The 21,225-nt window shown below is 49.9% G+C and overlaps 2 protein-coding genes across 2 annotated transcripts; one reads left to right on the plus strand and one right to left on the minus strand.

Annotated features, from left to right (window-relative positions):
• The first annotated feature begins 946 nt into the window (after positions 1-946).
• On the plus strand, positions 947-9,247 carry LOC107545784 (uncharacterized). Its single transcript, XM_087815800.1, has 3 exons — positions 947-1,018; positions 1,373-1,522; positions 8,179-9,247. Exons 2-3 carry the CDS (start codon positions 1,382-1,384, stop codon positions 8,989-8,991), a joined length of 954 nt encoding a protein of 317 aa, XP_087671926.1. The 5' UTR covers positions 947-1,018; positions 1,373-1,381; the 3' UTR covers positions 8,992-9,247.
• Positions 9,248-11,729: 2,482 nt separating this feature from the next.
• DCTPP1 (dCTP pyrophosphatase 1) lies at positions 11,730-15,071 on the minus strand. Its single transcript, XM_087815164.1, has 3 exons — positions 14,951-15,071; positions 14,150-14,260; positions 11,730-12,216 (listed from the first exon to the last, which is right to left on the minus strand). Exons 1-3 carry the CDS (start codon positions 15,037-15,039, stop codon positions 11,922-11,924), a joined length of 495 nt encoding a protein of 164 aa, XP_087671290.1. The 5' UTR covers positions 15,040-15,071; the 3' UTR covers positions 11,730-11,921.
• Between the last annotated feature and the right edge of the window lie 6,154 nt (positions 15,072-21,225).

A 21,225-nucleotide genomic window follows, 5' to 3' on the forward strand; every position in this document is an offset into this window, starting at 1 on the left:
GGAAATACAGAAACTTTAAATGAAATATCTCAATTTTGAAATGTTGGAAATGAAAGTTTCTAAAAGACTTTTTTTTTTAAGCTAATTTTTAAATGTAAAAACACCCTGAGGGTCAAACAAGATATCTCTGTGGACTGGATTTGGCCTGTGAGGTACCAGTTTTCCCCTAGGCTACTGGGTTTTGGGGGATGCTATGAGAATCCTTACTGTATAATTTAGGCAAATCAGCTTACTTCCCAGAACTTCAATGAGCCCATCTGTAAAATGGACCCACCTCTGTGTAGATCAAAAGAGATCAACAAACTCATAGATACAAACAACACAGGGCAAGGGATGGGGGGAGAGGAAGAGGATAAAGGGGGTCGAATATGTGGTGTCTGAAGGAGACTAGACTTCGGGTGGCGATATTTTACCCCAATACATTTAGGTTTGTAAAACGTTTAGCGTAACACTGGCGCATAGACAGGGCACGGTGGCTTTTTGTCGTGGCTGATTTCGTAAGTATATATTCAAGGGGTAAGATATCCCAGAGAACAGGAGCCCGGAAAAGAAGGCAAAGGAGAAAAAGAGAAAAGGGAAGAGCTGAGCAGGCAACAGGGTCCGCCCTCCAGGCGGGGCGCCAGCGCGAGGCCCAGGCCGGGGCCGGGGCCGCAGCGCACGTGGCCTACTTTGGGCGGAGCGGACGCGCTGGGCTGCAGCGGAGACCGCCGGCCGCGGGACACAAGCCGGGAAGGTAGGTTACAGCCGGTCGGCGAGGCCCTTCGGAGTCGGGGTTAAGCGGACGGGGTCCTGGCAGCGGGGACAGCGGAGAGCGCCAGCTCTAGACCTTCCACAGTCCCGGGGCAGTTGAGGTCTGAAGCCTGGGTCCTCTGGATCCCTCCCCAAGGGGGTGGGGTTAGGTGTTCTGACCAATGACAGGCCTACCCGAGGCCCCGCCCCGCCCCCGGAGCCGCGGCCTCTCTGAGCGCCCAACCGCCGGGCCGGGCCTGGAGTTGAGCTTGCACTGAACCTGCGGCCGGTGAGTGCGCGCCCCCGGGGTCTCCGGCCCGATCCGGCTCCAGCCGGTGCCCTGGAGCTCCCGGCCGCCGCCCCCGGCGCCGAGGGGTGACTCAGCGCGGGGAGGGGGGGACTCCCTGGGACTGGAGATTCGAACTGTTAAGGCCTTGAATGCCACCAGGAGTGGGTGACCCAGTGTCTTCGGAGCTGGTCCCGGGGAAGGGTTGGTGCCTAGGCCCGAGCTGGGGCGGGAGGGGAGAGCGCCAGACCCAGAAGCCAGGGTCGGGCTAGGAAAGCCGCGGCCGAACCGCCTGGCCTGGGCCACGGCCATGGTGCGGGGTGGGTCCTGAGCTTCTGACCCAGCTGCCCGCCCTAGGACACCAAGATGCCCGGCGAACAGCAGACCGAGGAGGAGGAGGAGGAGGAGATGCAGGAGGAGATGGTGCTGCTGGTGAAGGGTGAGGAGGAGGAGGGCGAGGCGAAGTATGAGGTGGTGAAACTCAAGATCCCCATGGACAACAAGGAGGTACGTGTCCCCCACCCCGAGGCCCTGTTGCCCCTAAGCTGGTCCCGGCCCAGCCTCGGTCACACAGAAGCCAGGGACCCTGCCCCTGCTTTCCCCTGAATCTCAAATCTAGAACCTGAGGGTTAGCAACGCATCCTCCTGCCCACTGCCCCTGGGGGCTCCAAGTAAATGCTCTCTTCGCTTCCCCAGGGAGCCTGATGTGTGCAGTGTTGGACTGCTGAGTAGCCAGGCGGCTACAGTCCTAGGTGATGAGAGCAGGCACCAGGCTGGAGGCCCAGAGCTGGGAAATTAATGCAGACCTGGGGTGAGGGAGGGGCCAGATTAGGCAACAGTAACATTTACTATTCTCCAGACACTGTTTTAAGCACCTCAATTCTGTGACATAGGTAGTATTTGTTCCATGTTACAGGTGAGGAAACTCAGTCCCAGGAAGCTTGACAGTTTGGTGACTGGCCCAAGGTCTCAGTTAGCAAAGAGGTGGCTTATCTGAGACCAGTGAGAGTGGGGGGCGAGGTGAGTGACTACTCCAGGCAGAAGACCTGGGCCTTTCAGTGGCCCAGAGGGAGTGAGTGGGGCACTGGGAGAAGTGAGGGCAGGTGGTTCAGTCATGCTGTGGCATGGATGAGCTTAGGGTATTTGGCAGGTTAGGTAGGGCATTTGGGATTTATTGTGAGGGTGATGAAGGTTTAAAGAGAGTTTTAATATCAGAATATGAGTTAGATTTTCCCATTCAAGGCCCGAACTGCCACAATTCCCAGAAACCCACAGAACTCTTCCCCAGTTACTGCAACCCTGCCTACAGCTGGGGAACTCTGGCTGGGCCAGGTCTCTGAGCCCAGGCTCTGATTTCTTCCTGCAAGGGAGCCAGTTCCCAGGGAAAGAGCGTTGTGCCGCCCCCTTGTGGGTGTGGTGGGTGGGCCCTGGGGGAGGGGGCTAGCTGCTTTGGCCTCTTCTAGCAGTGGAAATAACTGTTTAGGTGTGTTTTTCTCAGGCTTCCTTGGCCCATCCTAGCTTAGTTGGCCTCTTCTGGGCCTGTGGGTCTCCTGATCTCCCCCTTCCAACTGTAAGCTAAGAACTCAGACTCCAGGGCTTAGGGTGGACTTCCATCTCCATCATTTACCAGCTGTAAGATCTTGGGCAAGATGCTTAACCACTTTGTGCCTCACTTTCATTTGTAAAAGGAAAATCATACCAGCCTCTGCTTCTTAGCATTGTGAGGATGAAGTGAGTTAATACATGTAAAGAGTTAGAACTGTGTATGGTACATAATAAACACTACGTAAATATTTGCTGCTGTCATTATTCTTCTTTGTGAAGTTTAGGACCTTGGTCTAGGTCGTCCTTTGGGCGATCTTTCAACTCATTTTTATCAAAGGCCTTTTGCACTGAATCCTGGGGCTGGGGGTGAAAGCAGAAGCCGACATGGAGGCCTAGACAGAGGGTGGACGGCAGACAACTCAAGGCAGTGGGGGAGGCTTCACAGAGAAAGCTTAGTGGGGATCTGGCAAATGGAGCAGAGGATGGGCATTCCAGGAGGAGGAAACAGCAAAGCACAGGCTCAGAGGAGATGGGCAGAGAGTTAAGGGTGTGGAAGCCAGAACAGGAATTGAACACCCTGTGTGAGGTTATGTGGTGCCACCAGAAGCCTCAATCAGAAGAGGGACATTGGGTTTTCTCTTTAGAAGATTTACTGGCTGCTGTGGGAAGAAGAGGCCATGTGGAGACAAGACAGGAAGGAGGGGATGTTTGGGAACCTTGATTGGACTGGCTGGAGCTAAGGATGGGATGGAGGAGGGTGGCATGGCTAGTCATGAGATGTAGGTAGGGTAGACGCTAAGAGGTCCATGTAGCAGAAAAAGCATTGGTTCAGATCCTAGCTCCACCATTTATCAGCTTTGCCCTGGCTTTCTCATCTGTAAAATGAGGTAATGGAAGGAAGAGTTTTGAAGGCCACAGTAAGCGTTACCTGGGTGACTGATTTGGAGGAGGGTGGAGAGGAGGATTCCTCACACACATCCCATAAACATTTAGCACAGGGCTGTGCCCACAAGATAGATCATGAACTTGCTGTGTGTCTTCCCTGAGTCTCAGTTTCTGTGAAAATTGTGATCTCGAAGGTCTTTCCAGTGCTGACATCCTGTAACTCTCAGCTGTCACCCAGCCCCATGGCCAGTCATTGTCCGGGACAGGCCTGCGTTATGCTGCACGCGGGCGCTGAAGCATTCTCTCACTGCCTGTGAGAATCCAACCTCTTTAATGAAGACAACGATTTTCTCAGAACTCTGTGCTTCGGTCCTCTCTCTCTTGGCTTAAGCCTTTGAGTGGTTCCTGTTTCCCTCAGGATCAAGTCTCAGCTCCTAGGCCTGGCATGCAAAGCTCTATACCATCTGACCCCATGTCCTGGCTTCATCACCCAACACCCACCCTTGCCATGCCCCAGCTTCAAACAGACCTGACCCTTTCTCACCTCTAAGACTGCCCAGGTGGTGTTTCAGCCGGTAACACCCTCTTCACTTTTCCACCTGCTTTCCCCAGGAGTTGCTCTCCCCTCTTCTGGATGAAGTGTCTTAAATCTAACATGAGTACAGATCACCTGGGAATCTTGTTAAAGTGAAGGTTTTGATGTAGTAGGTCTGTGGTGGGACTTGAGATTCTAACAAGGCCCCAGTGATGCTGATATGACTGGTCTGTGGACCACACTTCCTGCAGCAAGGAGCTAGAGGATAGGGATGGTATTTTGCACTTAGCACCGAAAGATGGAGCATCTGCCCGGACTGGTTTGTTGCGCATCTTCCCACGCAGCAAAAGGTTGCTGGTTTGCTTCGCGATCAGGCACTTGCCAGGCCTTTGAGCTCGAACCATAGTCGCGGGCGTACAGGAGGCAGGCAGTCACTGTTGTGCTGTCACGTGCATGTTTCTCCCTCTCTTTCCCTGTCCCTTTCTCTCTGAAAGTCAATAAAAATATTTTTGAAGAAGAAGGTGGATTCTGCAAGGAGCCCAGGGGAGGGATGCACCCTGTGTAGGTGACCTCAAACTTGTCACTGAGATGGAATTGCAGGATGCCTAAGAGAACAGGTGTTTTGAGTGATGACAGACTTCCAGGTCAGACCCTGGTTCGGCCATTGATTAGCTGCAGGGCCTTGGGCAGTCAGTCACTTTACTTCTGAGTCTTATTTCCTTTTTTATAAAATGGAGCTAGAGATACCGAACCCAAAGGGTTGAGAGAATTTAACACGAGTACATGGGTGAAAAGCACTTAGCACAGTCCCTGGCACAGAGAGCTCAATACGTGGTAGTTATTGTTATTAATTAGAAAAGTAATGGCTGAGGAGGAACCTGGGAACTTCGCTCTAGTTAAAAAAACACTTAAACAGAAAGACAAAATCACTAACTTCAAGTACTTGGGTTATCATATTACTGTACTACACTGTATCCCCATTGGACCCTCATGTGCAAATACCATTTATTCTCACTTTAAATCTAATAGTTGTAGAATTTAAGACATGTGAGGGCCTTTAAATGACCACCTAGCCTGGTATTTGGGGAGCTTCAAGTGCTTGTACATTGCTCACCTGCTGTGCTCATTTATTTAATGCTTTTTTCAGATAGGTTCAATTGTTTTTGTTATACTCATTTTCATCCAAAAAATAATACTGATGAACCTGTGGGTTTCATGTGCTCCATTGTTTTTCTAATATCCATGAAAATAAATGCACAATGATTAAATGAGATAAAAGTGTGACTACAGAGGACTTAGAATCATCTCGCATCCTGTGATGTGAGCATACCTCAAGCTGGGAAATTTTTATCTCATCTAGCCTACCTCACCTTCCTTGGTTCAGTGAGGCCTGGGAAGGGAGTGACTTGTCAGGGGTCTTAATGGGCTAGCCTCAGCCCTTACCAAGATTTTTCCTGGGGCACCCAAGGTACCTCCTGGAGCCTCAGGGACCAAGAGTCCGTGAGGGAAGAATTTCTTAAGTCAGTGAGCCCAGCAGAAGGAAGTGCTCAGGATGATCAAAGTCATCTTAAAGAGGGTGCCAAAGAAAAAAGGGCCAGGAAAAATGTAGGTATAATAAGAAAAGTTCTCTCCATAATGGCTGGCATACCCAATAGATTTCAAACCCAGAGCAATACTGGAAAGTGTGACCTTGAATTCTGACTGTTCCAAATGCATTCTGGGAAGTTTCTTGATTTAAGGTATCAAGTTGTATTTTAACTTTGAATCCCTCTTGGAAAATGCTGGGGACTTGGAGTCGAGCCTCTGTGACATCTTGGCTATGCAAGGGCAGGGAAGCACAGAGTGGCCTACCAGTTAAGTAAGGGTCCTGAATCCCACCGGATTTGGGAATTTAATCTACCTGAGCCCATTTTCTTAATTATCAAAGCATAAGACCTGACTCAAGGAGGTGACAGGAAGATTTAATACAATAATGTACATAAACTAGCATTGTTGAAATTTTATAGTGTTATTATATACGCAGTTTAAACCAGATTTCTGATCTTCAAGGCGTTGAAGTTGCCCTCCTTGCAACTTAAGATCTTAAGTAAAATCCTCCACCAGGCTGGCCTGGCTTAGTGGGATGGGCGTTGCCCATGCTGGAGGAGGTTGCTTGACCAGGGAACATGCCCAGGTTATGGCAGGATCCTCTGTAGGGTGCAGGGTGAGTGCAGGAGGCAGCTCATTGATGTTTTTTTCTTTCCCTCCCTTACTCTCTCTTAAAATCTAAATAAACTATTTTTTTTTTTTTTAAAAAAGGAAAGTAAAGCCCTTAACTAATCACTGTCACTCTCTCTTAACCTGTTTCCGTATCTATAAAATAAGACTGTGATAACTACTTTGTGGAGCTCAGATATGGGGAGAAGCTAACATTGTCTTGTCCTTAATATGTGCCAGGTATTTCGCTTGGTCATTAATGTACCTAATTGCTTGGCCCCCAGTAGATACTCAACATCACTTTTCCCTGGATGAGCCTTCTCTTTTCTAAGACGGGTGCACTATTGCCCTCAATATTCCTCTTCTACTGTTAATTCAAAATGTTAACACAATACAGTGTTAATAAAACGTGCTCCCTTCACGTGCTTTTTACAAAACATTTCTTTTTCTGATTTTATCTTAAAAGCCCTGCTTCATGAAACTGGCTCATTTTCAATTTAGACCTCAGAATAGTATTTGGGTTTTACCTCTGCCATCTTCACAGCGTAAAAAATGTTATGTGCTGGGTCTTAAAGGTTTATTTAAAAACCTGGATTTGGCCCTAGCCGGTTTTGTTCAGTGGTTAGTGCGTTGGCCTGGGGACTGAAGGGTCCCAGGTTCTAATTCAGCCAAGGGCACGTACCTCGGTTGCAGGCTTAATCCCCAGGCAGGCAAGTGCAGGAGGTCACCAATCGATGTGTTTGTCTCACATCGATGTTTCTCTCCCCCTCCCTCCTTCCCCCTTACATTCTTTCTAAAAAGTAGTGGAAAAAATATCCTTAGGTGAGGGTTAAAAAAATGAAAAGCCTGGATCTGTTTTTGGCCTAGATTCTAAGACACCATCTTCTCCTACCTCACTGGCTGCTCCTCATCTTGCTCCCTGGTTTTCTGCCCATTCCCTGGGTAGTCTCATTCGGTCTCAAGGCTTTAAAAACCATCTGTAGGCTGATGTCTTGCTAATTAGCATCTCTAACTCGGCCTATCTCCTGAGCTCCAGATGTGTCAAGAAGTAGAGATGTGAATTGGAACAGATCTCACCTTTTAACTTGCTCTTCCACCATCCTCATGTCTGCAGAGGGCAACTCCACTTTTGTAGTTCTAAATTCAGAATCCTTGGTGTAATTTTGACTTTTCTTTACATCTCATGTCTAATCTTATTTATCAAGTCAGTGGCCTCAAATGGCAAAAATATATTCAGAAGCAAACCCCTTCTCACCACCTTCATTTTTCACCTGTCTCCTGGGTCTCAGCCACTGTGTTCTCTTGCCTGATGACTGCGGTACAGCAGCCTCCTCTCTGGGCTCCTGCGTCTGCCCTCTAGCCTCCTACAGCCCCAGCAACCTGATAGGGAGGCCTTTAAATGAGTCTGATCTGGTCATGTCCCTGCTCAATGTTAACAGCTCTTCTTATGGTTCCCTATCTGGTTCATATTACAAGGCCCTAAGCTAAGAGATCCCCTCCAGGACCACCCCATTTATTATCCCCCAGTTGTACATTCTACCTTAAGAATTTTTTCTTGCCATTCTGGGTCTTATCTGGCAAAACTCCTGCCTCAGGGTCTTGCTGTGCGCTCTGTACCCTTCTCACCTCCTTTAGTTCTTCGCTCATGTTACATCAGTAGTTTGTTAACCTTATTTAAATTTGCAGCCCCCGCCCCCCTTTACCATCACTGCTCGTCCATTCTTCGCGAAAACACGAATTTTAAAAGTATAATAATGAATTTCCCTAGTGCCTAGAATACCCTAGAATGCCCTTAACAAATATTTGTTGAATTAACAAAAAAATAGCTAGAATGTGCATTAATGCAGGATCTAACTTAATGCGCACAACAGTGCTGTGAGGCCGGCACCCTTGCTGTCCTGTTTTCCATAGGGGTAACTGAGCGTGGGCCGCTTACGGAGCCTCAGGTGCCTTGCTCCTGGGCCTGTGGGTCAGGACTGACCCGTCCCCCCTCTCCCCACAGGTCCGGAGCCAGGCGCCACCGCCGCCCGCCGACCCTGCGCGCCCACATGCGTGCCCAGACTGCGGCCGCGCTTTTGCGCGCAGGTCCACGCTAGCCAAGCATTTGCGCACGCACACGGGCGAGCGGCCCTTCGAATGCCCCGAGTGCGGCCGGGGCTTCTCGCAGAAGTCGGCGCTGACCAAACACAGCCGCACACACACTGGCGAGCGGCCCTACCAGTGCCCGGAGTGCGACAAGTGCTTCTCAGCCGCCTCGAACCTGCGGCAGCACAGGCGGCGCCACACCGGGGAGAAGCCATACGCGTGCACGGAGTGCGGCCGCCGCTTCGCCCAGAGCTCCAACTACGCACAGCACCTGCGCGTGCACACGGGCGAGAAGCCCTACGCCTGCCCGGACTGCGGCCGCGCCTTCGGCGGCAGCTCGTGCCTGGCGCGCCACCGGCGCACGCACACGGGCGAGCGGCCCTACGCCTGCGCCGACTGCGGCACACGCTTCGCGCAGAGCTCGGCTCTGGCCAAGCACCGGCGGGTGCACACGGGCGAGAAGCCGCACCGCTGCGCCGTGTGCGGCCGCCGTTTCGGCCACCGCTCCAACCTGGCGGAGCACGCGCGCACGCACACGGGCGAGCGGCCCTACCCGTGTGGCGAGTGCGGCCAGCGCTTCCGCCTCAGCTCGCACTTCATCCGCCACCGTCGCGCGCACATGCTGCGCCGTCTCTACATCTGTGTTGTCTGTGGCCGAGACTTCAAGCTACCGCCTGGCGCCAAGGCCACCACTGCCACTGAGCGCTGCCCCGAGTGCGAGGCTAGATGAGCACCCTTCTTGTCGCTGCAGCGTGCTAGTGCCTGGCTGTGGAGGAGCATGCCAGGGCCCCAACCCCCAGGGGCTGAATTGACCTGGAAGGACGACCCAAGGCCACCCTGGTCTGGGGAAGGGTGACATGGCAGGACTGACTGCCCTGGACCTGGGAGACATGGCGAATCCCCTGCCGGGATTTCTGGAAACTGTGGCCTCTTCCCCCTCACTACAATCCTCAGCCCGTGTTAGTGAATAAAGTATTATATCTTCACCCCTCCCGTGTCTGTGAATGAGGTGGCTGGGAGAGGAGCCAAGTTGAGGTTTTCCCAGGCCTAGGTGGCTTACGTGAATTGTCACTGAACCAAGTGGGGCTATAAGCCCAAAGGGGTTCCTGGAACTGGGTTTGTGTGTGTGTGGAGTCACCCCACACTCGGCCCTTGGTTATGTCCTCATAACCTCTGATCTGGAAGGGCCCATAAATATAGCACATTCGTGCTCAAACAGGCACTGCATTCTGCAGAGCTTTGGTGAGCAGCCACGGACATCCTGGAGCTGTGTGGTGAACAGACAATACTTTACTGCACTATGTGAAAGGCTCTATGTGCTTTATTATTATTAGCTCACTGTCATCCTCAGCATCCCAGAGTTAGGTAAATCATATCTCCATTTCAGCAGATGAGTTAATAGGTTCTGACAGCCAGTGGATGGCAGAGCAGGGACAAGCATTTGCAGTACACTGTCATTTACTATGACGGGGAGTTGTTGGTTAGGCCTTTAATGCAATCTTGGAGTTTAGAGAGGCTTTTCTTGGAGGTGATAGGTTTAAGCTGGTCTTGAAGGCTGAGAGAGAGATGGGGTTGTGGAATTAGGGAGAGCCCCTGAAAGTGCATGCCAGACTTGTTAGAGCTTGCAGACGTCCCAAGGCGGGAGGAGAGGGACAGAGCAAGGAGGTTGGCAGGAGATAGACCACTAGGGAACTTAGATGCCAGGTGAAAGGATCCAAGGCAGCAAAGAAGCCTGAGGGATGGGAGCAGATGGATGGAGTGGACATACTAAGGAGCTAGAATTCTGAGGATGAGGAAGGTGGGGCTTACTTCATTTTCTTGTCTTTGATGACCACAGGTAGTGTCTCAGATGGTTCAGGATTAGTAAGACAGTTGAAGTGGCAGCAGTTGTTACCCCCAATCTGGACGTGCTGAATCTGAGGTAAACGTGGGGGGGTAGGAGAGGTGATTGGAAATAAAAGCTTGGGGATATCAGGTCTGGAGTGCCTGAGACCTCATCCAGAAGAACGTGTGAAAGAACAGCCAGAGGTAGGAGACCAGAAATGTCTTGTGTGGGGTGGAGGGGGCAGGGCAGGTGCAGGGTGGAGGGGATCAATGGGGGGGGGGGAAGGGGATATCTGTAATACATTCGACAATAAAGATAAATTTAAAATGCCTTGTTTGGAATACTAGAGGAATGTTTCACAGAGGGAGTGGTCAGCTCAGTCAGCTTCTGCTCTGGTGTCCACTGGTTGTAGGAGTTTGGGGTAGTGGTGAGCAGTTTCAGTTGGAAAGAGGGGTGAAATCCAGCCTTGAGTGGGTTAGGATACAAACGGAAGGAGTGGGTGGGTGTAGACAACCCTTTTCAGGAGGCCTGGCCATGAACAGTATGAGGGAAGTAGCTGGAGAAAGTCTGTCGGTTTTATCTATAGGGAGAAGACGCCATTTTCGTGCTAGTGGGAGGGCTAATGGAAAGGGAGAGAAGTTGGTTATATGGAGAGGAGATAACTAATCAAGGGGAGGGAATAAAATCAGACCTAAGGATAAGGCTCCAACTCTCATTGGTAGGGAGCAGGGTGGGTTTGGGATTACAAAGCTGAAGCAGTTCCAATCTGGATTGTTCTACCTGGGAAGCAAGAGAGGTCCCTGGTAGAGGGATAAGGCCACTAATAGGAATGAGGCCAGTCAAGGGGGGGCGCCTCATTTTACTGATGTGGACGCAGGATGAGGGCAGCAAAAGTAACTGACTGGTCCTTTGCCGTTATTACCCCACCCTATGGAGGAGGCAGGCCCCGAGCATCTCCGGAAAGTAAGTTATGTGCCTGGCGTCACAACGGCTAAGTCATACGCACCTAACGCTGTCCTCAGGTATAGAGGTGGGACAAGAAATTGATCTTGGGAGGGCAGGGCAGGGGGCCAGAGGCCCAAGCCCAAGTGGAAGCCCTGTTCTGCTCCCCATCCTGACCCCAGCTTGTGCTGGGGTCTGAGGCTCAGTCCAGGAGGACCCAGGCTTACCTTAACTGTTGACATTTCCTGCTCTTGGCCTCTGAAAATTTTGAGTTGAAAAGACAGATAATCACTGCAAACTTAACAAAGTTCTAGTTCTTCTGTCCTAAGCACTCTATTGACAGTAATAACTCACTTAAACTTTACAACCCTATCAGGCAGATACTATTATTTTCATTTTAGATAAGGAAACAGATGGACATCATCCGATAAGAACGAAAGATGGCATTTGATCCCTGATGGTCTGGCTCCAAAATCTGGGCTCTTAACGCTATGTACAGCCTCCAATCTGTTAGAGGCCCCAAAAGGGGAAGGAAACTTGCAGGAGATCCCTCAGGGAACCTGCTAGAAATCAGATCTCTGCCCTGCAGCTGGGAGCTACAATAGAGAAACAAGGGAGTTGGGCTCAGAAGCAACCCTGGTGCCCCTCTTTAGCACCTGTTGAGACGGCCTCTACCAGCCACCCCAGAAAGAATCTAGAGGTTCCTAAACAAAACATTTATTGAGAAAGAAAGATACCAAGAGGCTGTGTTCCAGAGGTTCTTGAGCCTCACACCTCAGGAAGTGAGCACCCCAGGCAGGTGATCTGTTAGGAAAGAACTAGAATGAGGTTCCATGGCCAGGCCCCTGTCTGTTCTCAGATGCCATGCTGACTGCAGATCCTGGGCTCATTTTCTAGGCCTGACCTGAGGACTCACAGGCAAGGTCTGCAGTTCCCCCAGTCTGGTCTTCAGAGGTGGCCTCATGGGGCAGGTCTGTATACTTTCGGGAAGAGCCACGGGACAGGTGTGCTGGGTAGCGTCGCCGGTTGGTGTCCATCTTGGAGAGCACTGCTTGCGGAAGATCCACACGGCAGCGGGCTGCTAATGCTACCAGGTAGATGAGAACATCACTAAGCTCCTCTTGAAGAGCTGCCCGTTCCTTAGGGGGCCAGGCTTGGGGACCAGGCTCCTCATCAGGCTTCCACTGACTGGGGGTGGAACACACAGACAGGCACACACATACATATGCTAGCTAGGACAATGGGCTCCATCTCTTAGAGCACCCCAGTCCTTGCAGCAATGAATTCCCACACCCTAGGAACTTCCTCCAAGGACAATTCAACCCATCAGGGCCCGTGGAGGTCAGGGTGAGGAAAAGACACTAACAGATGAGTCACCCAGACATCTGTGTCCCCACCTGAGCCAGAGTTGGCAAGAGATCATTTCACTTGTCCAGACCCAATTCTACTTCTCTCTAGCCCTAGCCACTACCACCCCAGACTAAATCTCAGACCTGGACCACTGGAGAAGCCTGCTAATTCATCTTCTACTCATGCCCAGGATCATCTTTTAAAAGCACAAGTTACATTTTGTCCCTCTCCTGCTAAAACTCCCCTAGCTGTGCTTGGAATAAAATCCAAACCCCTGACCATACCCTCCATGTCCTACATGAGCTGAATGATTCCTGCCTCTTCCAATATCATTACCCACTACTCTCCCTAACCCCCACCTAAAAGTCACTCTGGCTTTTTCTCTTGCAAACAGGTCAAACTGTCACAGGGCCTTTGCACTTACTGCTCCCTTTGCCTTGAATGATCTTCTCCCTGCTCCCCCTAGAGCTTTCCCACGGCTGGCTCCTTCCTGTTAGTCAGGTCTTAGCTCAGATGTCACTTTCTCAGAAGTCTTCTCCCTGTTTCCTTCTTTCTCACAACCTGGTGTTCTCCTCTTAGAACTTATCACAATTCCTGATGTTTTAAAATTAGTTTGCTTATTTATTGTCAGTCTCCTTGCACTATGAAGGTAAGAACAATGTCTATCTTGTGGAAAGCCATATCTCTTGATTCTAGAAGACCAAGCACACAGATGATGCTCATAAATCTGTAATAAATGAACAGCTTGCCCTCACACACATCTCTGTGCCCTCACTGTGACTTCACGGGCTTAGGCCTCACCATCTCTGGCCTGATCTGCACCAGCCTCCTCACTGGTCTCCCTGCCCTAATTATTTTATTATTTTATGTTTTCATTGATTTCAGAAAAAGGAAGGGAGAAGGAGAGAAACATCAATGATGAGAGAGAGTCATAGATCGGCTGCCTCCTGCACACCTTCCTACTGGGGACTGAGCTCACAACTCAGGGACGTGCCTTGACCCAGAATTGAACTGTGACCTCCTGGTTCATAGGTCGACTCTCAACCACTGAGCCATGCCTGTCAGGCTGCCCTAATTCTTTTGGTGATTCAATCCACCCTGCTGACACCGTGCTCTTTCTACCACTCACATCTGGTCAGGTCTTCTGTTCAAACTCCAACAATTCCTTACCCCAATTTTATCATTCTGGGTTCATATCCCACCCCTCTCCTCTACCGCCCTATCACTTCTATCACTTATTCAGTAGATATCTACTGAATGTCTATTGTGTGCCAGGCACTTGGAACATACCAGGAAATAAAACAGATACAAACTCCTTGCTCTTCCTTGAGAAGCTTACACTGGAAGAGTCTTGGGTTCTCCCTGAATTTAACTTGCCCTTTCCCACTTCACTACCTAAGCACATGTAGTCGCCCCTGCCTGGAATGCCATAGGCAGGTCTTCTATAGAATACCTTCTTTTCTACCCCAGAGATAGAGATAAAGGAGGGTTGCACTGCCCCTTCTTAGATCAAGATCTACCTTCCTGTTTTCTCTCCCAGGAAGTTGGGTGCCTCTAGAGGGCAGGGACTGTCCTCCCTATCTCTGCATATCTAAATTCTTCTGTCTTGGCCAAACATCTGTATCCCTAGCACCAGGAACAGAGCCTAGCAGTGAGAAGGGGAAATTAAATCCATGGATATTTGATGATCAAATAAATCCTCCCGCCACCCATTCCCCCCCCCCACCAACACAACCTCAAGACTCTCCCAGGAAGCCCTTCATCTACTCACAAGAGCTCTGCCAGCTCCCCCACTTCCCCCACCAAGGCCAGGAGGAGGTTCCGAGGCTGGTGGAACTGGCCCCAGTCTCTTTCAGCAGCAAACTCAGCATGGAGGCGGCGGCTGGTATAGGAGAAAGGGGTGGAAGCCCAGGTCCCAGGGTTAGAGGATGGGGGAGGAGTAGCAGGGCCCAGGCATCTCTGATATGTAATGAGGATATGGGATTCTGCAACTAACTCCTTGGATGGCGTTAAGTCATGTCTTTTCTACGGAGCTATAAAATGGGCAAGCCCCTACACAGACCCTAAACTCTATCGAAACCTAACAATACCCTCATTACCATTCCATCTGCTGCTGCTGCTGCTTCTGCAGTTTCCTCCACCTGGCAAATCCCTATCTCTGCATATCTAAATCCTATGATCTTGCAGAGAGACCTTGTAGGTCCTTGGGCACTTGCCCTAAGAAGTCTTCCTTGGTTTCCTCCAGCAAGAAATAATGCCTTCCACCTCTCACCGTATTTGCCCCCATTCTACCTCTCACTCCTAGAGGGCCGAGGCGGAAGTAGCGTCGGACCCGGTATTTCTTCAGGGCAAGTTCTAACCTTACCCACTGGGCGTGTCCATTTCCCCTGCCTCCGGTGGTCAATGCTAAGCCCATTTTGAATATGAGGTTAGAAGGCTCGCGGGTCGGACAGCAGAGCGGGGACGCGAGCACAGCTGCTAGCCTTCTTCCCAACCACGTGGAGGGACCCTCCCCAATAAAAAGGAGAAAGGGGGCGATTTCCCCAGCCCAGGTTGGGCAAAGATGGCTTACATGTCCTCCAGCGTGGGCTCCGGGCTGAAGCTGAAGGGGCCGCCTTCTCCCGCCGTGTCCCCACGCTTCCCCCCACCCACAGCAGACATGTCGCCCACCGAGCTGCTGTCCAGACTGGGAGGAAAAACCCGGTGTCCAGCAAGGAGCCCGCCTCCAGAGGCCCTGACCAATCACAGGCGTTAGCGATTGCTTCACTGAGCGGAGCCGCAGGAAAGGCCAATTACTTATGTGTACTTGGCTATTGCCCGCCCCTTACCCGGGCTGGACCAATAGGAGCAAGTCTGAAGCTTGCACCCCTAGGCCTCTGCCCTCAAATTCTTCTGCCCCCGCCAAGCATCTTAAAGGTGTAGTTACCAGGTTGCACCAGGTGAAGAGACGGAGGGCAGAAAGCGGGGAGAGCGCAGGTGCGCCGCTTCCCTGTGGCGCCAAAGCCAAATAAGGGGGTGCGAAAGGAAAGGACGCTCCGTGGAGAGCCCCGGAAATGGAAGGTTTAAGCCCGACCGGGGAATTTATTATGAGGACAAGAATATGTCCAGAATACACCAGGGCTCTAGGAATAACCGGAATCAGGGTAGCTGTTTTAAGCATTTTACGTGTATAATCCGTACAGCAGCTCATTTAATCCTCGCGACACCCTTACGAGGTAGGTAATTTAATCCTCATCCCCATTTTACAGATGAGGAAACTGAGACGTTGAGTAATTTAACTCAACGGCTAGTAAAGGGGTAGCAAGGTTTCACATACAGGTAGTGTGGCCTCAGAGCCTGTTTGGCCTACACTATATTGCTTCAAATGGTGATAAATACTATGAAAACAAAATTTAAATATTATGAAAAGTGGGGGCAACTTTAGATTGCATGGTGCAGGGAAGATATGGTAAGCACTATTGTTTACCTACTCAGCTGTGCTTTTCAGGCCCCCATCTTTGCAGAACAGTGATTTTATTCTGGGGTCCACCCTTCTCTACTTGATTGATTATCTGGTCCCATTGCCCCGCCATTGATCCGTTTATGGGTGAGCACGTGGCCTAGTTCTTGACAATGAGGAGAAAGAGGAAGCCTGTTAGAGAATTCTAGGAAAGGTTCTTAGATCTTTTTTTAAAAAAGACATAGTAAGTTTCTACCTTTGATATTGGTATGTGAAGGTTGGATTAGGAGGAGAGTTAGCTCACCAGCTGAGATTGGTAGATAGCAAGATGGGAAGGATATGATATTGCTGGGCCACTTATTTTTACAAGTTCCAGAAAAGCCATAACTTAAGATTCTGGCTATATAAGTTTAAAAAAAAATCTCTTTATTGGTCAAGCCACTTTTAGTTGGTTTTTCTGTTTCTTGTCTTTGAGAAGGTGACATTGAAGCTGATCAAAAATCAAGGGGAATACAGTTGTAAGTAGAGGGAACACCAATGCTTAAAACAGGAAAGGCTTAGCATGTTCTAAAGACAAAGGAATTCCAATATGGCAGGAATGTAGGGAGCAAGGGGGAGAGGGGTTGGATATGGTGTTCGAGAAGTAAACAGAGGCCAGATCAGATCAATTACCCATGAATTTTATTTTATATTTTATTTTGGATTTTAAGTATTATGGAAGCCCTTTGGAGGGTTTTAGGCAGAAGAGTCATATAATCACATTTTGTATTTATGAACCCTCTGGTTGCTGTGTTAAGAATGAATTGGAGGAGGGCGAGAATAGAAGCAGGAGGATGAATTACTGCAGTTGTCCAGGCAAGAGATGATGGTGACTTGGACCAGGCTGATGGTGGCTGAAGATGGAGAGAAGTGGGCAATTGGGGACATATTTTTGAGGTTGACCTATTGGTTTTGTTGGTTTTGAACTAGCGGGATGGGAGAAAGAGTAGAATCAAGCATGGCTTACAGGTTGTCAGTGTTGAACAATTTGGTGGATGGATCACTCACTCTTACTGGGATGAAGAAGATGAGGTGTAGGATTGAACACATGTGGCTTCAGGAGTTTGATTTATGACAAAGCAAGTTGAAGATGCATGTAATTTGGCAGGCAGATTTAAGCTTTAGAGGAGAGATTCAGATTTGGTGGTCTCAGACATTAAGACAGTACTTAAAGTCATGGAATTGGAGAAGCATAACTAATACAAGAATCTAGGTAGACAAGACCATGATTTGAGGTACTCCAACGTTTAGCAGTTGAACAGAGGAGGAGAGGCAGGTGAGGTGGGAGGAAAATTGGCAGAGTGTGCTGTTATGGAGGCTAAGAGAGGAGAGTGTTCCAGAATGAGTGGACATCTGATTTGGATGCTGCTGAGCTGCTGGGTGAAACGAGAGCACAGAATTTGCCACTGGATTAGACAGCATGGAAGTTGGGTAGGGGAGATAGGAGACAAGAGGGAGTCCTGGGTAACTCTTTGGGTTTCTAGTTTGAGTAAATAGATGGATAGTTTTGCCATTTGCTGAAAAGGGGACACAGAAGGCCTGGAAGTTGGACTGAGAGGGAAGATAATACATTTAGTTTGGGACACATGGAGTCCAGGACATCCAGATGATGTCCAGCAGGCAGGTAGACATACAGGCCTGAAGTTCAGAGTTGTCTTATGGATACGTGAACTGAAAGTTTCAGGAGCCAGGTGCCTTCCCTAGCTCTTTCCTTGGTGTTTGCTTAGCTTCTCTAGACAAGAACCCAAACTCTTTTTTTAAAATCCTCACCCGAGGATATTTTTCCATTACTTTTCAGAGGAAGTGGAAAGGGGGCAGAGAGGAGAGAGAGAGGGAGAGAGAGAGAGAGATCGATTTGTTGCCTCCCGCACATGCCCTGACCAGGGCCAGAGATCAAGCCTGCAAACGAGGTACATGCCCTTGCCTGGAATCAAACCTGGGACCCTTCAGTCCAAGGGCTGATGCTCTAACCACTGAGGCAAACCAGCTAGGGCAAGAACCCAAACTTTTTATTTTTTATATAAAAAATATATGTTTATTGATTTCAGAGAGAGGAAGGGAGAGAGAGAGAGAAACATCAATGATGAGAGAGTCACTGATCAGCTGCCTCCTGCACCCCCCCCCCCCACTGGGGATCAAGCCCACAACCCCGGCATGTGCCCTGACCAGGAATCGAACCTCGATCTCCCTGGATCATAGGTGGATGCTCAACTGCTGAGCCATGCCGGTCAAGCAAGAACCCAAACTCTTACTGGAATATAAGACACACTTGGAGAGCAACTTTTTCAGGAGTCTTCTGCATCTCGGGTTTTTGAAGAGCTAGGGACTAGGAGTTCTAGAGCTCATGGGTCAGATGGTCCTTGGAGATTGACGAGAAGGAAGAGGCATTCTGTCTGGGACTGCCTCAGCCCTCCTCCCAGGAGATCCCTGGCTGAGCTGTAAGGCTCTTGTGAAGAATCCTGCAGGGAAATCTAAGTTCTTTGCTCCACAGCATCATCTTCTGAAGACCAACCAAACCCAGCTCCAGCACAGCACGGAGTTGGAGGACAAGGGAGGCCCTCGTGAGGGCGAGGGAACAGACCTGCACATATGACTGGCCCTGTCATCTGGACACCTCATCCCAGACCCTTTCCACAGCCTCACCCCCACATCCAGTCATTTTCACCATTCCTCTCAGACATATCTAGGCAACCTGACCTCCCTGCTTTCATCAGGGCCACAGTGTGCTTGGAGTTGTGTTTTGGTCCACATCTGTGATTAGCCCTTTATAAGCTTTTTCCTCCCCCTTCAGAGACTGGGTCCCCTCGTCTTTCTAAATTAAAGGTGTTTCTCCAGTACAAGCTGATAAATGTTTAATGACAGGTTGGACAGGCTGAGGCAGGCAAACATGCGCATGCACACACATGCCCTTCTACTACTCTTAAGAGTTTGGCCACCTTCCCCATTAGAGCTAAGCTGTGCAGCTGCTCCCAGTAAGGCTCTTTGGAAAGCCCTGGAGTGGAAGAGGCGGCAGCAGCAGCTGGAGAACAAAGTAGTAGAGGCCCATAAGCTGGGTGGGTGTTATGGGGGTGGGAGAGCCTGCGCCAGTCAGAGATCCCAGAGACAACAGTGTGTGATGGGAAACTAGGAGTCAGGTGATTGGGACCCCACTCACCAATGCCTTGGGAACATCATTTCTCTTCTTTGAGCTTCAATTTCCTATCTATATAATGATGGCCTTCAAGGCCCCTTTATTTGTGAGATGGATTGGGAAGACCAGAACAGTATGTGTTTTGTTCATGGTTGTATCCCCAACCTATCACGGTGTTATTGGATGTAGAGCCATAGGCCTTGTTGGTTTTGAACTGGGAGATGGGAAAAAGGATTTGCTATAATTAAAAATGTTTGTTCTTGCCCTGGCTGGGTGGCTCAGTACATTGGAGTGTCATCCCATGCACCAAAAGGCTGCTAGTCCCATTCCCTGTCAGGGCACATGCCTAGGTTGCGAGTTAGATCCCTGCTGGTGGGTACGATCCCTCCCTCCCTCTCTCTTTCTCTCTCTCTCCCCCTCCCCTCTCTCTCCCCCACCCCCTCTTCCCTCCCTCCCTCCTTCCCCCCATTGCTCTCCCCTTCCTTTGTGTGCACAGCTCGCTTCATCTGGAAAGCCTATTCTCTTTCTCTGCGTATCCAAATCCAATCCCACCCATCCTGTAGAGCCCTGCTTCAAAGCCACCTCCTCTGGGAAGCCTCCCAAAACTCCCTCCTAAAGGACATAACTTTAGTTTCTATAGCACTGCATTCACTCTAGCTCCCATGGCACTTACCACTTTTCACCTTAATTTGGGGGTGGCTGGTGTCCCTGTTCTAGATCTCCTCCTAGACTGGGTCTCCTGGAGATCAGAAACACTGTCGGGTTTTTGTTTCCTCAGGGCCTGGTACTTGAGTAGATCAAATAAATACTAATTTATAAAAGCAGGTCTGATGGGATCACCTCCCTGACTTCCTCCCGCAGGTGGGTGTAGCTCAGTCTGTTTTCGGGATGAGAAAACTGGGACCCACAGCCTTGTCTGAGATCACTCAGAAAGGCTTAGGCTACAGCTCACTGGCACCCTCAATGCTCCTCAGCAAATGAAAGACACCCCCCCCCAAGGAAGTAAAGGGGGCCACTCTCGCCTGCTTGGTGTGTGCCGAGGTCGCCTAGTCACTGCCTTTCCCTCTGCCCTTCTGTCCCTTCTCTTCATCTTCCTCAAGCTTCAACTTCCCTTTCCCTTTCCTTCCACTCCGTTTTCCCCCATCGCCTCCCTCACTTCCGTGGGTGCCTGTGGTTCTTTTCTAATTTCCACCCAAGGCCTGGTCACCTCCACTACCTGCTACCTCCATTTTGGTGCCCAGCCCCTCCCCGAGGGAAAGTTGGATGCCTACCTTGCTCTCAACACCTCAGCCTTTCCAAGTTAACTAAGAGGGCCCAGGTCAGGGGAGCATCCAATCATTTTCTCCCCGTCTACTGCCCACCCCAAGCTGGAAAATGAACCAGTAAAGAGCTGTGCAAAAGGACAACCAGGACCAAGGTCCAAATTTCTTGCCCAAAGCCTTGTCTTAAGAGATTGGTGGTATCAGCTTCCACTGCCAGGAGACAACAAGAGCAAGGAAAGTGTGAAAATAGAGGGTGCCAGGGTCCCCGATGGGTACTTCATTCATTCATTCAATATATTCTGAACACGCGCTATGGAGCAGACACTGTTCTAGGTGCTGGGGATACAGAACATCCCTGCTATGTTGGGGCTTACATGCTAGCAGAGAGAGAGAATTATAAAGTAAACTAATAAATTCTCAGGGTAAGTATAGATTGGATAAGAGCTATGAATCCAATAAATAGGGAGAGTAGCTAGGTGTTGGCTGATGTCAGAGAGGGCTTCTATGAGGAGGTTTTATTTGAGCTGGGCCAGGACTGAGAGTGGCCCAGCCGGGCAGAGCCTGAGGTGCGGTTCCAGATGGAGGGAACTGAAAGCACAAAGGATCTTGATTTGTTTGAAGCACCATGGAAAGGCTGATGGGCTAAGGGTTAGTGAGAGAGATGGGGAGAGTGCCATGCCACAGATTTGGAGATACATAGCAGGAATTTTATGGAAAGCTATTAGGAGCTTTGAACCGGAGAAAACAGATTTAATCAATCAGTTAACTTACTTATTTTTGTTAGATAGTATTTTTACATTATTAACTATGGAAAAATTCATTGCTGAATACTGGATAGGATTATGTTTTATTTGTTCTACAAGGTTTTATTTTTGACTGGAGTTGATCTACCCATCCTTTTTGTCCATTTGCTAGTTTTCTATATCGTAAGTGCCACTGAATCGGCCACCTCCTGGCTTGAATTAGTGGTGTCCACA

The sequence above is a fragment of the Miniopterus natalensis genome, chromosome 3 (assembly GCF_054644295.1).
Source record: "Miniopterus natalensis isolate mMinNat1 chromosome 3, mMinNat1.hap1, whole genome shotgun sequence".
NCBI lineage: Eukaryota > Metazoa > Chordata > Mammalia > Chiroptera > Miniopteridae > Miniopterus > Miniopterus natalensis.

What these genes read in the sequence shown, in the direction of transcription:
- LOC107545784 (XM_087815800.1), top strand. Translation starts at nt 1,382, where the DNA reads ATGCCCGGCGAACAGCAGACCGAGGAGGAGGAGGAGGAGGAGATGCAG. An exon ending in TCCCCATGGACAACAAGGAG is followed by an intron (nt 1,523 to 8,178) that starts GTACGTGTCCCC and finishes CTCTCCCCACAG; the next exon opens with GTCCGGAGCCAGGCGCCACC.
- DCTPP1 (XM_087815164.1), bottom strand. Translation starts at nt 15,039, where the DNA reads ATGTCTGCTGTGGGTGGGGGGAAGCGTGGGGACACGGCGGGAGAAGGC. An exon ending in GAGCCCACGCTGGAGGACAT is followed by an intron (nt 14,261 to 14,950) that starts GTAAGCCATCTT and finishes CTCCTATACCAG; the next exon opens with CCGCCGCCTCCATGCTGAGT. An exon ending in GGGGAGCTGGCAGAGCTCTT is followed by an intron (nt 12,217 to 14,149) that starts GTGAGTAGATGA and finishes TTCCACCCCCAG; the next exon opens with TCAGTGGAAGCCTGATGAGG.